We start from the raw sequence: 12387 nt of genomic DNA on the forward strand, positions 1-12387 counted from the left end.
TTCAGGGGCATTCAGTCATTACACAGAATCCTCTTCCTCTGCTATCTCTGGTCTTAATGCTCCACTCACCCCTAAACAAGTAGGTGGGAGTGCTCCCCACACAAGCATGTATTCATATGCACATATGTACACACATATGCATGTGCACAAGGGCTTCCATGGTAGCTCTGGCGGTAAAGAATCTGCCTGCCTGCAATGAAGGAGACCCAGGTTTGATCCCTGGGCCCAGAAGATCCCCCGGAGAAGGGATTGGCAACCCACTCCAGTATTCTTGCCTGGAGAATCCCATGGACAGAGGAACCTAGAGGGCTACAGCCCACAGAGCCACAAAGAGTTGGACATGACTGAAAATGACTAACATACACATACATGTGCTCACATATGCTGACACACTCAAACACATACATACAGACAAACACCTACACACATGCTCACATAAGAGTCTCTCCGCTGACCCAGGCTGTCAGAACTGCTCCTTCCCCTTCTCTATCAAAACTGCTGTGGAGGTGGCCTCATACTGGAAGCCCAGAAGGACTTAGTAGCCTACTAGGGGAAAACCTACTTGCTTGATAAATAACTCCTGAGAAAAACAGATGAAAGAGAGGTGAATGCTAGCTGAGAGCCATGTGTGTACATGTGTGTATGTATGCCAACAGGGACCAACGAGGAAAAGAGGGGCCATCAGAAAGACAAAGATGGAAAGAAATAGGGAGAAAATGGAGACACACCCCCTCCCGTACCTCTCCCTCCCTTCTTCCCTTCCCTGTCTCCCCGAGGTTATGGCAGAACCTTGCTCAGGAGCCTGAGAATGGCCACGTCTCCAAGAGTATGGCGCCCTCTCCTAGATCCTATTTGTAAAAGTAAAGGAGCAAGGGCGCCTTCAATCACCCCCAGGTCTTCGAATGGACAAGGAATCTCTTGTGTAGTCCTGCTCTCTTCCAGCCTGTCCCTTAGGACCAGCCTCGAGGTCTTCGCTCCCCTCAATCGCCTCCCCGCCACCTAAGGTTGAGGTGTCTGGCCCTTTAAAGCAGCGGCCCCCGGCCGGGTTATTGTCTCGCCTCTCAGCCAATCGGCGGCGCCATTGGGGGCGGGGGACCTGGCCTCCTGATTGGCGGTCCGCGCGCCCCGCCCCGCCCGGGATCCCGGGAGCTGTCCGGCCGCCACGGTGCTGATCCTGCCGCCGCCCACGGGCCGCGAGCAGCGCTGAGAGGGCACTATGAGCGGGGGCGTCTACGGCGGAGGTGAGCGAGCCTCGGGCTTCGGGATCTCCAGCCTGGCGTGGCCTCGCCCGAATCCAAGCGCCCCGAACCCACGCAACCCAAGCTCTGGGCACCCTGGGGCCTGTCACCTCTGCGATCGAGCGGTTCCAGCCCCGGGTTTGGGTCCTGCATCACTCCAACCTTCGACCCTCCTCAGAATGCTTGCGCGTACCCGGCCCAACCTCACCACCATTCAACCCGTCTCCGCCCGGCCTCTAGCCAGGCAAGGAGAGTGGCCTGAACAGGGCCACTGGGCAGAAAGGGACTTTGGAGTCTTGATCTCCCACTCCCAGGACCCTGAACTCCTGGCCGAGCTCCCACCTGACCCTTCCGGGTTGAAGGTGGCTCTGCCGGGATCTCCTCTCAGAGCAATCCATGGAGAGAGAGTTTGGGAGATAACCCCTCACAAGTTTGTCTCCCGCACAGATGAGGTGGGGGCGCTGGTCTTTGACATTGGCTCCTTCTCAGTCCGCGCTGGGTACGCTGGGGAGGACTGCCCCAAGGTGAGCCTTCCAGCCCCCTGCCCAAATCCTAGGGCTCCCCTCCAGGCTTCCCAGTCACCCAGGGCTCTCAGCGCCCAGAGAAAAGCTCTGCTAAGCGGGAATATGGGAGTAAACCCAGGGGGTGGGCTGAGGGCCCTGCAAGATATGGCTTTCTCTCCTGTCCATGCCCCGCTCCAGGCTGACTTCCCCACCACGGTGGGGCTGCTGGCCGCGGAGGAGGGGGGCGGGCTGGAGTTGGAGGGGGAGAAAGAGAAGAAAGGGAAAATCTTTCACATCGACACCAACGCCCTCCACGTGCCTCGAGATGGAGCGGAAGTCATGTCTCCCCTCAAGAATGGCATGAGTATGGGGCCCCCACTACCGGCTCCTGACACAGACCCAGAACCCACACCCCACAACCCGGGGCACAGGGCCCCACATTCACGGAGTATTCCTTGCAGCTGCCCAAGTCCCAGGGATGCCCTTACTACTTCCCAAAGCTGCCTGGTTTCTCACAAGGGTCCACCAGATTCCTGGGAAAGGGGGGATTTCTGCTGGACCTTGTCTCACTTCCCCTCCCCTGGACTTGGCTTCCCTCCTTCCTTCCTGTTTCTGGACCCCTGCCTGCCCACCCTCATCTCTCCACTGATGTCCTGGCCCCAGTTGAGGACTGGGAGTGCTTCCGTGCAATCCTGGATCACACCTACAGCAAACATGTCAAGTCTGAGCCAAACCTGCACCCAGTGCTCATGTCAGAGGCCCCGGTAAGTGCATAGTCCAGTCCCTAGTCCAGCCCTGGGGTGGGACATTCACCTCTCCTCAAGCCATTAATCACTCCTCTTTCTTTTTCAAACTTTCCTTCCAACTCTGTCAGGTTCAACCACTTTCCTCTCTCCCTGTGTTAGTCTCCATGCCTCCTTCTCTTCTCCTGCTCTCTCAACTTGCCTTTCCCCCAGTCATCCTTACACAATGCCCCACCCCCCAAGTCCCTGTGTGACCTTTTAACTGAAATTTTTGGTCAATGTTATATACACCTATATAGAATCAATTTTATTTATAAACTGCCATGCATAGCCTCTTCCTTCTATTATCCCTTTTCCAGAGACAATTGCTTTTCTCTCTTTTAGCTTTTTTTTTTTTTGCCATTACCTTTTATATCTCTAAATATAATAAATCACTGATTGTGAATTTTTCTAGCTCTAGGTATTATCTATGGGTTTCCCACTATAGAAAATGAGCACTTAGCTCTCTTTCCTCCCCAACCCAAACCACACACATTTTTTTCTTACTTGAAGTACTGTTGCAGTTTAGGGTTGTTTTTTTTTTTTTAAGATTCAGTATTTATACTCTTATTATTATATATGCTAATCAGGCCTGAGACAGGCAATAAACTATTTATTTTCCTCTCTTGTGCAATTATTTGTTTTCTCTAGCACTGAAAATTTTCTTTGTTTTTCTTCATTTTCTATCTACTTAATAATGTGACCTGAAATTATTCATCAGTTATCTTTATCTTTCCTCAAGATATTAATTGCTTTAGGTGTTCCATCAATTTCAGCTTCAAGAAATCTCTCCAGGAGCCTACTGACCTGTTCTGTTGTAGACTAGTTAGCTTCTATGCAGAAGGTGTAGCTATAATCCTTACATCTCCCTTCACCTTCATCTTAAGAAAACACTGCCCCTCTCTCCTGTATTACAAGTCCTGTTTCCTGTGGATCATTACTCTTTTCTTGATTTTTTCCCTTGTTTTCATGGAGCACATCTTCCAGTAACTGCTTTAGAAAGGACATAAGAAGTAACCTTTTTGAGGCTTTGCATGTCTAACCTTGAATGTATAGTTTAGTTAGGTATAACGCTCCAGTTGGAAATAATTTTTCTTTGGAACTTTTTTATTAAAAAATTATTTACTTGGCTGTGCTAGGTCTTCATTGTGCCCCATGGACTCTTCAGTCTTTGTTGTGGCGTGCAGGATCTTTAGTTGTGGCAGGCATTTACCAGAGATTGAACCCGGTCCCCCGGAATTGGGAGTGCAGAGTCTTAGCCACTGGACCACCAGGGAAATCCCTTTTTATGAAATCTTGAAGGCACTTATTCAATGCCTTCCAACATCTACTGTTGCCATCAAGAAAGCCAAGGTCATTTACTTCCCGATCCTTTGATGTAACTTATTTTTGTTTCTGAGAGTTTGTAAAAGTTTCACTTTGTCCTCAGTGTTTTACAGTTTCACAATATTATATTGGTTTATTTTTGTTCATGGCTCTGGACACTCAATGTGTCTCTTTAATTTGGAAACTTATGTCTTTCAATTCAATTAAAAATTTAATTACTAAAAAAAATTTAATTACTTATTTGTTGATTTATTTCTTTCAATTTTCTCTGTTCTCTCTTAGGAAATCCTATTATTTGGATTTTGTACCTCCTAAACTGGTCTTCTTCTAATGTTTTCATCTTTTATATTTTATGTATCTCTTTCCTCTAATTTCCAAGATATTCCCTCAATTTATTTTTCAACTCTTCTATAAAGCTTTTAATTTCTGCTCCTCTATTTTTATTTTCCAGGAGCTCTTTCCTGTCCCATGAATGTTACTTTTTATTCATCTTTAAAAAATATTTATCTGTTTGGCTGTGTCAGGTCTTAGTTTGTAGCACATGTTACAACATGTGGGATTTTTAGTTGTGGCATGTAGAATCCAGTTCCCTGACCAGGGATTGAACCCAGGTCCCCTACATTGGGAGTGCAGAGTCTTAGCCACCGGACCATGAGGGAAGTCCCTCGTTGTGCTTTTGATTTGCATTTCTCTAATGACCAAAAATGTTGAGCATCTTTTTATGTGTCTGTTGACTTTTGTGGGTTTATGGTTTTCTTCTTTTCTAATTCTCCCTTTATTATAATTTTGCTGGGATCTTGGGAGAGAATAAGGGCTTCCCAGGTGGCACTAGTGGTAATGCAGGAGACTATATTACCAATGCAGGAGACTTAAGAGTTGCAGGTTCAATCCCTGGGTCAGGAAGATTCCCCTAAAGAAGGAAATGGCAACCCACTCCAGTATTCTTGCCTGGAAAATCCCATGAACAGAAGAGACTTGTAGGCTACAATCCATGGGGTCATAAAGAGTCAAACATGACTGCCTGCATAGCCTGGGAGAGAATAAAAGTAAATGTTTGTATTCAATCCAACATTTTTACCCAGAAAGATGTTCTTTTTCAGCTTTCTTATCTCTGAGAGGATTAGAGTGGGAAAGAGGGATGTACTGGGGTCTTGTTGGGGGGGTTGGCCTGAAGTGTGTATTGCACAATAGAAAGCATTGTGCTAGGAGTCAAGAGACTGTGACTCTAGACCCAGCTCTACCAAGAGCTTTCTGTGTGATCTTGGCCAACTTCCTTCTCTGAGTTTTATTTTCTTCAGTTGGGTTTTAATTGTGATATTTCAAATTCTTTATAGTTTCAACATTCTAAAGACCTATGAGGGTCAGGGGACCTGACCTCTGTCCTCAGTGCAAAACAGGTCTGTGTATGTGGAAGGTGTATACATAGATTGGTGCCTTTCATTTCCTGAAACTTCCCCTCTTGCACTTTCTCCCCAGTGGAACACACGGGCCAAACGGGAGAAGCTGACGGAGCTGATGTTTGAGCAGTACAACATTCCTGCTTTCTTCTTATGCAAGACAGCTGTGCTTACTGCGTATCCTCTGGGTTAAGCTGCTCTGTGAGAATGGAGAGTCAGGGTGGAGTTTGTGGTGCATTGAGATGGAGGCTGGGCCTGATTCTATGGAGATAAATATCCTAGATGGGCAGACACCCCCCATCCCCAAGCCCCATTAGTGCAAAGAGCCCTTGGGAGCTGAGTGCTTTGTATCTTGGGGTGGCCAGACCAGTGGTCCTTTCCCATTCCTTGGATCAGGCTGAGCATGGAGAGTTGGGACAAGTAGACAACGGGAGCTGGGGCTGGAGAGAGAAGGGAAGGGTATATGACACTGAGATGTTCCCTTCCCATTTATTTTTCTAAAAGGATCAGCTTTCCATAGTACTCTGTGCCAGGCACTGGGGCCATATAGACCCTCATTTCAGGGATCCCATGGGACATAGAACTAAGACTAAAAAGAGAGGCTGGATATTCAGAAGAAAGGAATAGAGGAATAAAGTGTGATTCAGATAAGAAAAAAGTGGCAAAGCGTCTCAGCTGCCTTTCTCTAGCAAATGAGTCACAAGCCAGAGGGAGAGATTTGAAGACTGGGATTGGGCTGGACCTAGGAAAGTAGAGAGTAGGCCAGATCAGCTTCCAGCCTCCTTGTTCACTGCTGCTGGCTCTTTGACCCACCCTTCCCGTACCAGCTTTGCAAATGGACGCTCCACAGGTCTGGTGCTGGACAGTGGGGCCACCCACACGACAGCCATTCCAGTGCATGATGGCTACGTCCTGCAGCAAGGTGGGGCCTCGATAGGGGTCGGGGGCACCTTGAGGGACCAGGCAATGACACCCCCTCCTTTCCAGGCATTGTCAAATCACCCCTGGCAGGGGACTTCATCTCCATGCAGTGCCGAGAGCTCTTCCAGGAAATGGCCATTGACATCATCCCACCTTACATGATCGCAGCCAAGGTGGAGCCTCTGGGATGTCCTGGGCACTGACCCTATGACAGTCAACCCCCTGACCCATCAGATATCAGGGTGGGGAGCAGCCAGGCCCCAGGAGGATCCTAGGCCCTCAATTTGCAATTGAGGCATCAGAGATCCAGACAGGCTGAGGGACATGGCCAAGGTCCCACAGCCAACTGCTAGAAGGATGTGTGTATGAGGGCCAGTGTGGTGGGTTCTGGGCTCCAAGAGACCCAGGTTCAAGGTCTGCTTCTGCCACAGAAGAACTGTGTGACCTAGAGCCTGAGACTACAGCTCCTGAACCTCAGTTTCCTCCCCTGCAAAGTGGAAAAACTGCATGTAGGGCTGCCGCAAGTATTAATTGAGACCCTGCATGCAAGGGATCCGCACGTGGAACATGGGTCAGTAAAAGGCTGTTTCATTAAGGTCTGGCTTCCTACTGGAATCTCCAAGCCATCGATGTTCTCTGACCAAGGCCTTTTAGATTTCTGTACCGACTGCGTGCACAGCATCCATGGGGTGGGCTCTCCCCATTCTTTCTCCTCTAATAGGGAAGGGGGAGAAACACCTTTTCTGGGCAATAGAACAGAGAACCCGGTGCCCATTAGCTGCAGAGCTGGCAAGTGCTGGGGAGGCAGATGTGGACAGGGCAGGTTGGGCCAGTATGGGATGCAAAGGGTGATCGCAGGCTGTGCCCCTACAGGAGCCTGTACGGGAGGGTGCACCCCCAAACTGGAAGAAGAAAGAGAAGTTACCCCAGGTTTCCAAGTCCTGGCATAACTACATGTGCAATGTGAGGCACTGGAGAGGGTCCCCGGAAACCACCCCTCCAGCTCCTAATCCCTCCCTCACCGCCCTTCCCCACCATGAGCAGATGGGAGGGACAGAGGCCCTGCAGGTGGGGTGGGAGTGGGGCCTGAGAAGGGAGCCCAGCCCTCACCATGTCCCTGGGCTCTTAGGAGGTGATCCAGGACTTCCAGGCCTCCGTGCTGCAGGTCTCAGACTCTCCCTACGATGAGCAGTGAGTGGGGCCCAGGGCTGGGATGGGGGGTGGGAAAGGGGAAGGCCTGGGGCTCTGGGGGTCCTCTGGTCCTTCGGGAGCACCCCAAGCAGAATCTCACTCCTTCCTGGGCAGGGTGGCTGCGCAGATGCCCACAGTGCACTACGAGATGCCCAACGGCTACAACACAGACTACGGTGCAGAGCGGCTCCGCATCCCTGAGGGCCTGTTTGATCCCTCCAATGTCAAGGTGGGGCTGGCTGGAGTCCCTGGGTCCCGGGGCTGGGGGGAAGCTTAGGATGACAGGGGTCTGGGGAGAGGGGACAGAGGGCCCAAAGCCCAGTCACCTTTCTCCACAGGGCCTGTCGGGGAACACCATGTTAGGGGTGGGCCACGTGGTGACCACCAGCATCGGCATGTGCGACATTGACATTCGTCCGGTGAGGCCCAAGCCTGCATCTGGGTGGAGGGGTCCAGGAGAAGTGGGGGTGTGGGGGCCAGGGCAGGGCCGTGGCCTGACTGTTCACTCTTCCTCCCTGCTCTCAGGGCCTCTACGGCAGTGTCATTGTCACGGGTGGGAACACGCTCCTGCAGGGCTTCACTGACAGACTCAATCGAGAGCTTTCCCAGAAGACTCCACCGGTAGGAACCCACCCTTGGCCAGGGCCCTGGGCCAGCCCTTCAGCACCAAGTCCTTCCTCCTTCCCACACACTGAGCCAGTATTCTGGCCACCAAAGCGGCTCCTTCCCGCTATGGCCTCCCCACTCCAAGCCCTGTCCCTTCCCACTTCCCAGAACCAGATGTCTGCTTCCCCCAGCCCTTCTTTCTTCCCAGAGCATGAGACTGAAGCTCATCGCCAGCAACAGCACCATGGAGCGCAAGTTCAGCCCCTGGATCGGGGGCTCCATCCTGGCCTCACTGGTGAGAGGGGAGGGCCCTGGCCTACTGCTGAATGTGGAGTAGATCCAGACCGCCCCACTGCCTTGCCTACCGCCTCATTCGCTCATTGTTTATGAAAGGGCAGTCAGTGCTCCCAGAAAGGTGAATGCAATCTCAGGACACAAAGCAGGAAGTGGAGGACAGAAAGCTGGACAGGTTGGCTGGGATGAGATTGTGGTGATCTGTGTGCCAGGGTGAGCCCCTAGAGGTTTGGGGCAAGGTGATCTGACGGCCACAGGCATGTCTGAGAAGGTTATGTCCGACAGGAGTCTTTGGGGATGGGGGTATGAGCTGAATTCAAGGGGACCTTGACGGGAGGCTCTTTCTATTGTCCTAGAGTCACGGGATGGGTAGCAGTGGGCATAGGGTGGTGAGCAAGGGACAAACCAAAGGCAGCAGTCAGGGTGGTTCTGCGGCGGTAGGTGGGGAATTCAGTCTGGAGCAGCTGCTGGGGCGGGGGCAAGACATTGAGCAGAGAGGTAAAGATGCAAACTGCATCTGCCGGATGTCAGCCACACAGAGAGGGACAGCAGGGTCATGACAGGACAAGGAGGATATCGGCTAGAGGCAGTGCCCCCAAAGGGACAGAAGCAAGGGTCGGAGTGACAGAAGACTGACCCCCTGAAGATAGCTCAGGGTTGGGAGTGTCAGTTGCACAGTCGTGGCAAGCCTCCTGTGCACCTAGGCAGACAGCCCGACCTAGTCCCTGCCTTCGTGCATGGGGACAGCCGGGAAGCCAAGACAATCAAACAGGAGGTCACCACAAGGTGTGGGGTGTTCCTTCAAAGGAAGACCTGATCTCATTCAGGGATCAGGAGGGGCCTCTAAGGAGACTTCAAGCTGAGATGGAAGAGTGAGAACTCAGGAGGCAAAGCAGGAGAGAGAGTGTGTGGCCCCAGGGGAGAGCCCGGCAAGGCCACAGGCAGGGGATAGGTATTGTGGGGCCAGAGTTGAGGAAGCTCGCCTGGGCTTCCCTGTGGCACAGATGGCAAAGAATCTGCCTGCAATGCGGGAGACCTAGGTTTGATCCCTGTGTTGGGAAGATCCCCTGGTGGAGGGCATGGCAACCCATTCTAGTATTCTTGCCTGGAGAATCCCCGTGGACAGGGGAGCCTGGAAGGCTACAGTCCATGGAGTCACACAGAGTCGGACACGGCTCAGTGACTAAGCACACAACCTGGGCTGCAGAGCAGAGAGTGGGTTGGAGAGGGCTACCGTGGTCTCCACTGTGACCCGGGGTTGCCAGCAGAGCGGATGTGGGGAAGAGAGGGTTGGAGCTTATCAGAGGTCTGACTGAGAATGTGGGCACTGTTTGGATACGAGAGGTAAGAAAGAAAGGGGTCAAGGATGAGACCCAGGATGCTGGCCGCTGATAGTGCTATCCGAGAGAAATGTAACATGAGTCATGTATGTCATTCAAAATTGCTTAGTAGCCATATTTTTTAAAAGTCCAAAGAAACACATTAAGTTTTAAGAATATATTGTAATTAATCCAATATGTTCAAAGTATTGGCTTCCCTTGTAGCTCAGTTGGTAAAGAATCTGCCTGCAGTGCAGGAGACCTGGATTCGATTCTTGGGTTGGGAAGATCCCCTGGAGAAGGAAATGGTGACCCACTCCAGTATCCTTGCCTGGAAAATCTCATGGACACAGGAGCCTGGTGGGCTGCAGTCCATGGGTTTGCAAAGAGTCGGGCACGACTGAGCGACTAACACACTTACTTATTCAAAGTATTATCATTTCAATATGTCATCAGTATAAAATTTGAGACGTTTTACATCCTCTGGATTTAGTCTTCAATATCCAGTGCAGATTTGACACCGAGAGCACATTTCATCTTGGATTAGCTGCATTTCAAGTGCTCGATAGCTCCATTTCAAGTGTTCCACATGGCAAGGGGCCACTGGATTTGGACAGGGCAACTGTAGAAGGCGAGAGAGACCAAAGAAGCAGGTTTGAGCCAGGGCTGGACGACGATGGTGACAGCAGTCATGGATACATTGAGTGTGTGAGGTTCCAGGAGACACTGAGAACCAGGTGTGCGAAAGACAATTGAGAATTTGGGTCCGGGAACTCAGCACTGAGCTCTGCACTGGAAACTGGAGATGGTGGGAAGGGTGGGGCTTTGGCACGGTAAGCAGAAGCCAAGGGAGAGGTGACATGGTCCGGAAAGGTGTGTCCAGAAACAAGACACACACACTAACTTTCAGGCAGACGAAAGTAATCATAGAGACGGTACAGTCTAAAGTGCCGGGGCTGGCGGACCGTATTTCAACGGGGGTTGGGGTGGGGTGCCAGAGTAAAGACATCATCCCGACCTTGATGTTAGGTGGTGTCAGAATGGTGAGGAGGGTGGAGGAAAGATTTTTCTTGGGAAGGAGGGAGACTTGGCATGTAAAGCCTGATGGAGTGACAGGGTATCTGGTGGAGAGGGGATATGGAGTGTTGGAGCGCAGGTTCGCTGGCCTGCAGCTGGAAGGTCCACCTCCCAGCTCGAACCGCAGGTGCTCAGTAAATGCTCAGTGAATGCATCGGTGATTGAACGGTATGAAGCGGGTATCCGCCCTCTGAATACGAAGGAGGAAACAGGGAGATGGGGCAAGTTGGTGGTTGCAGGGGGAATGTGGGCTTGGGAGGGGGAAGATTCCGAACCTCCACGGGTGGAGTGTGGGGAACCTGCTCTCCCTCCCTCCTGGGCCTCCCTGACCGCCCTCCCGCCCCACCCACCCAGGGCACTTTCCAGCAAATGTGGATCTCCAAGCAGGAATATGAGGAGGGCGGGAAGCAGTGCGTGGAGCGGAAGTGCCCCTGAGGGCGCCCCCCTCCCCACCCACAGGCCGGCCCGCAGCCGTGGGGGAGGGAAAGCGAACGGAAGGAGACGGTTTCCCCCACCTCGGCTCTGCAAGCGCAGGATCGACAGCCATCCCCCAACGCTCCCATCACCCCCCTTTTGTTCCCCTCCCCACTTGTCCTCTTGATTGTGAAGTTTCCGGGTTAAATGGAGTAAACATGTTTTAAGAAAAAAAAAGTTTGGCCTCTTTGGGGGTGGGCAGTTGGAGCAGGAGTCTGGAGAGAGGAGAAGGGAGGGCCACACCTACCTCCATTCGGAATTACACGCTGGACACTGGGGCGAAGTCTGCGGGCGAGGGCAGAGCCGCGGGATCCCGGAGGCCTCGGGTGTCAGAGGGGCCGCAATTCAGGGACGATCACGAAGCGAGTACCGGTTAGAGACGCTCAATGAGGCCGCAGAGGGAAGCCGAGTTGGGGGATGAGGCAGCCGAGGCGTGACGGAGCCGGGAGGCAGCCCCGGGGGCGGGGCGGGGCGGGGCCGGAGGTGGACCCCGAGCGGGGCGGCGAGGCCGCGATTAAGCTCCCCTGGACCCACAGCTCAGGTGACCCGGTCAGCGCCGTCTTTTCCCGGGGAGTTAGGTGGTGACAAGTGTGGGGCAGGGACTGGGGCACTGGTTCGCCCCAGCAGCAGCTCAGAACTTCCCTCCCAGCTTGGGTAGGAACCGAGGTTCCCAGGGAGACCCAGACACCGGCTCCTTGAACCCTATTCCAGATGCCGTTGTGCTGGGTTCCTCCGCGGGGCTGGGGGACCTGCGCTCTCGGCCTGGAATTGTAGGTAAAATTTAGCAGTTTATGTCTGTGATGTGTGTTCTGAGGCCTCCAGGCCCCAAAAAGATGGAAACCCGTGTGGTCCAAGTCCTTTGGCCACCAAAGAGGCGCGGGTGCCCACGGAGGACCATAAGTTGTCCAACGTCACCCAGCCCTGCCCACGTCTCGGTCAGGACTTTCCACCGATGCCTGATGGGGCATCGATCCCCGACTCCAGGCGGGACACCCACCCTGGAACACTCTCTGGTCCTGCCTGGCCATGTGCTCCTACCTGTGCACCCCACTCCCCAGCAGCTGGCAGGAGCCTAGGGCCCCCTTTCAGATAGACAATGGGACAGACCAAACCCCAGGTCACACTTCTGTAGCCCCTTCAGCTGGGATCCCCTGAGTCCAAACAGGGAGAGCAGCTAATGTGTTCAGGGCGTGGGTATTGGGGATCCCGTGAGGCCAGTGAGGAACGGGCAGAGGTGTTTGTGGTAAGGAGCTTAGGAG

The 12387-nt window shown here is 52.7% G+C and overlaps 1 protein-coding gene and 1 long non-coding RNA gene across 3 annotated transcripts; one reads left to right on the top strand and one right to left on the bottom strand.

The window, feature by feature from the left end:
• Positions 1–1119: 1119 nt before the first annotated feature.
• Positions 1120–11305, top strand: ACTL6B (actin like 6B). 2 transcript variants are annotated; one of them, NM_001083370.1, is made up of 14 exons: positions 1185–1241; positions 1686–1762; positions 1940–2105; positions 2405–2505; positions 5326–5423; positions 6074–6168; positions 6234–6340; positions 7041–7130; positions 7297–7358; positions 7473–7587; positions 7697–7777; positions 7884–7979; positions 8173–8259; positions 11009–11305. In NM_001083370.1, exons 1-14 carry the CDS (start codon positions 1217–1219, stop codon positions 11087–11089), a joined length of 1281 nt encoding a protein of 426 aa, NP_001076839.1. In that variant the 5' UTR covers positions 1185–1216; the 3' UTR covers positions 11090–11305. The 2 variants fall into 2 exon arrangements, with proteins under 2 accessions (XP_059737151.1, NP_001076839.1); XM_059881168.1 differs by having other exon boundaries at positions 1120–1241; positions 1686–2105.
• Positions 9741–11547, bottom strand: LOC101903098 (uncharacterized). The gene is made up of 2 exons (XR_240083.5): positions 11376–11547; positions 9741–10199 (listed from the first exon to the last, which is right to left on the bottom strand). It is a non-coding gene; the product is annotated as an uncharacterized lncRNA (long non-coding RNA).
• Positions 11548–12387: the final 840 nt, after the last annotated feature.

This window comes from Bos taurus, chromosome 25 (assembly GCF_002263795.3).
Source record: "Bos taurus isolate L1 Dominette 01449 registration number 42190680 breed Hereford chromosome 25, ARS-UCD2.0, whole genome shotgun sequence".
NCBI classification, from domain to species: domain Eukaryota; kingdom Metazoa; phylum Chordata; class Mammalia; order Artiodactyla; family Bovidae; genus Bos; species Bos taurus.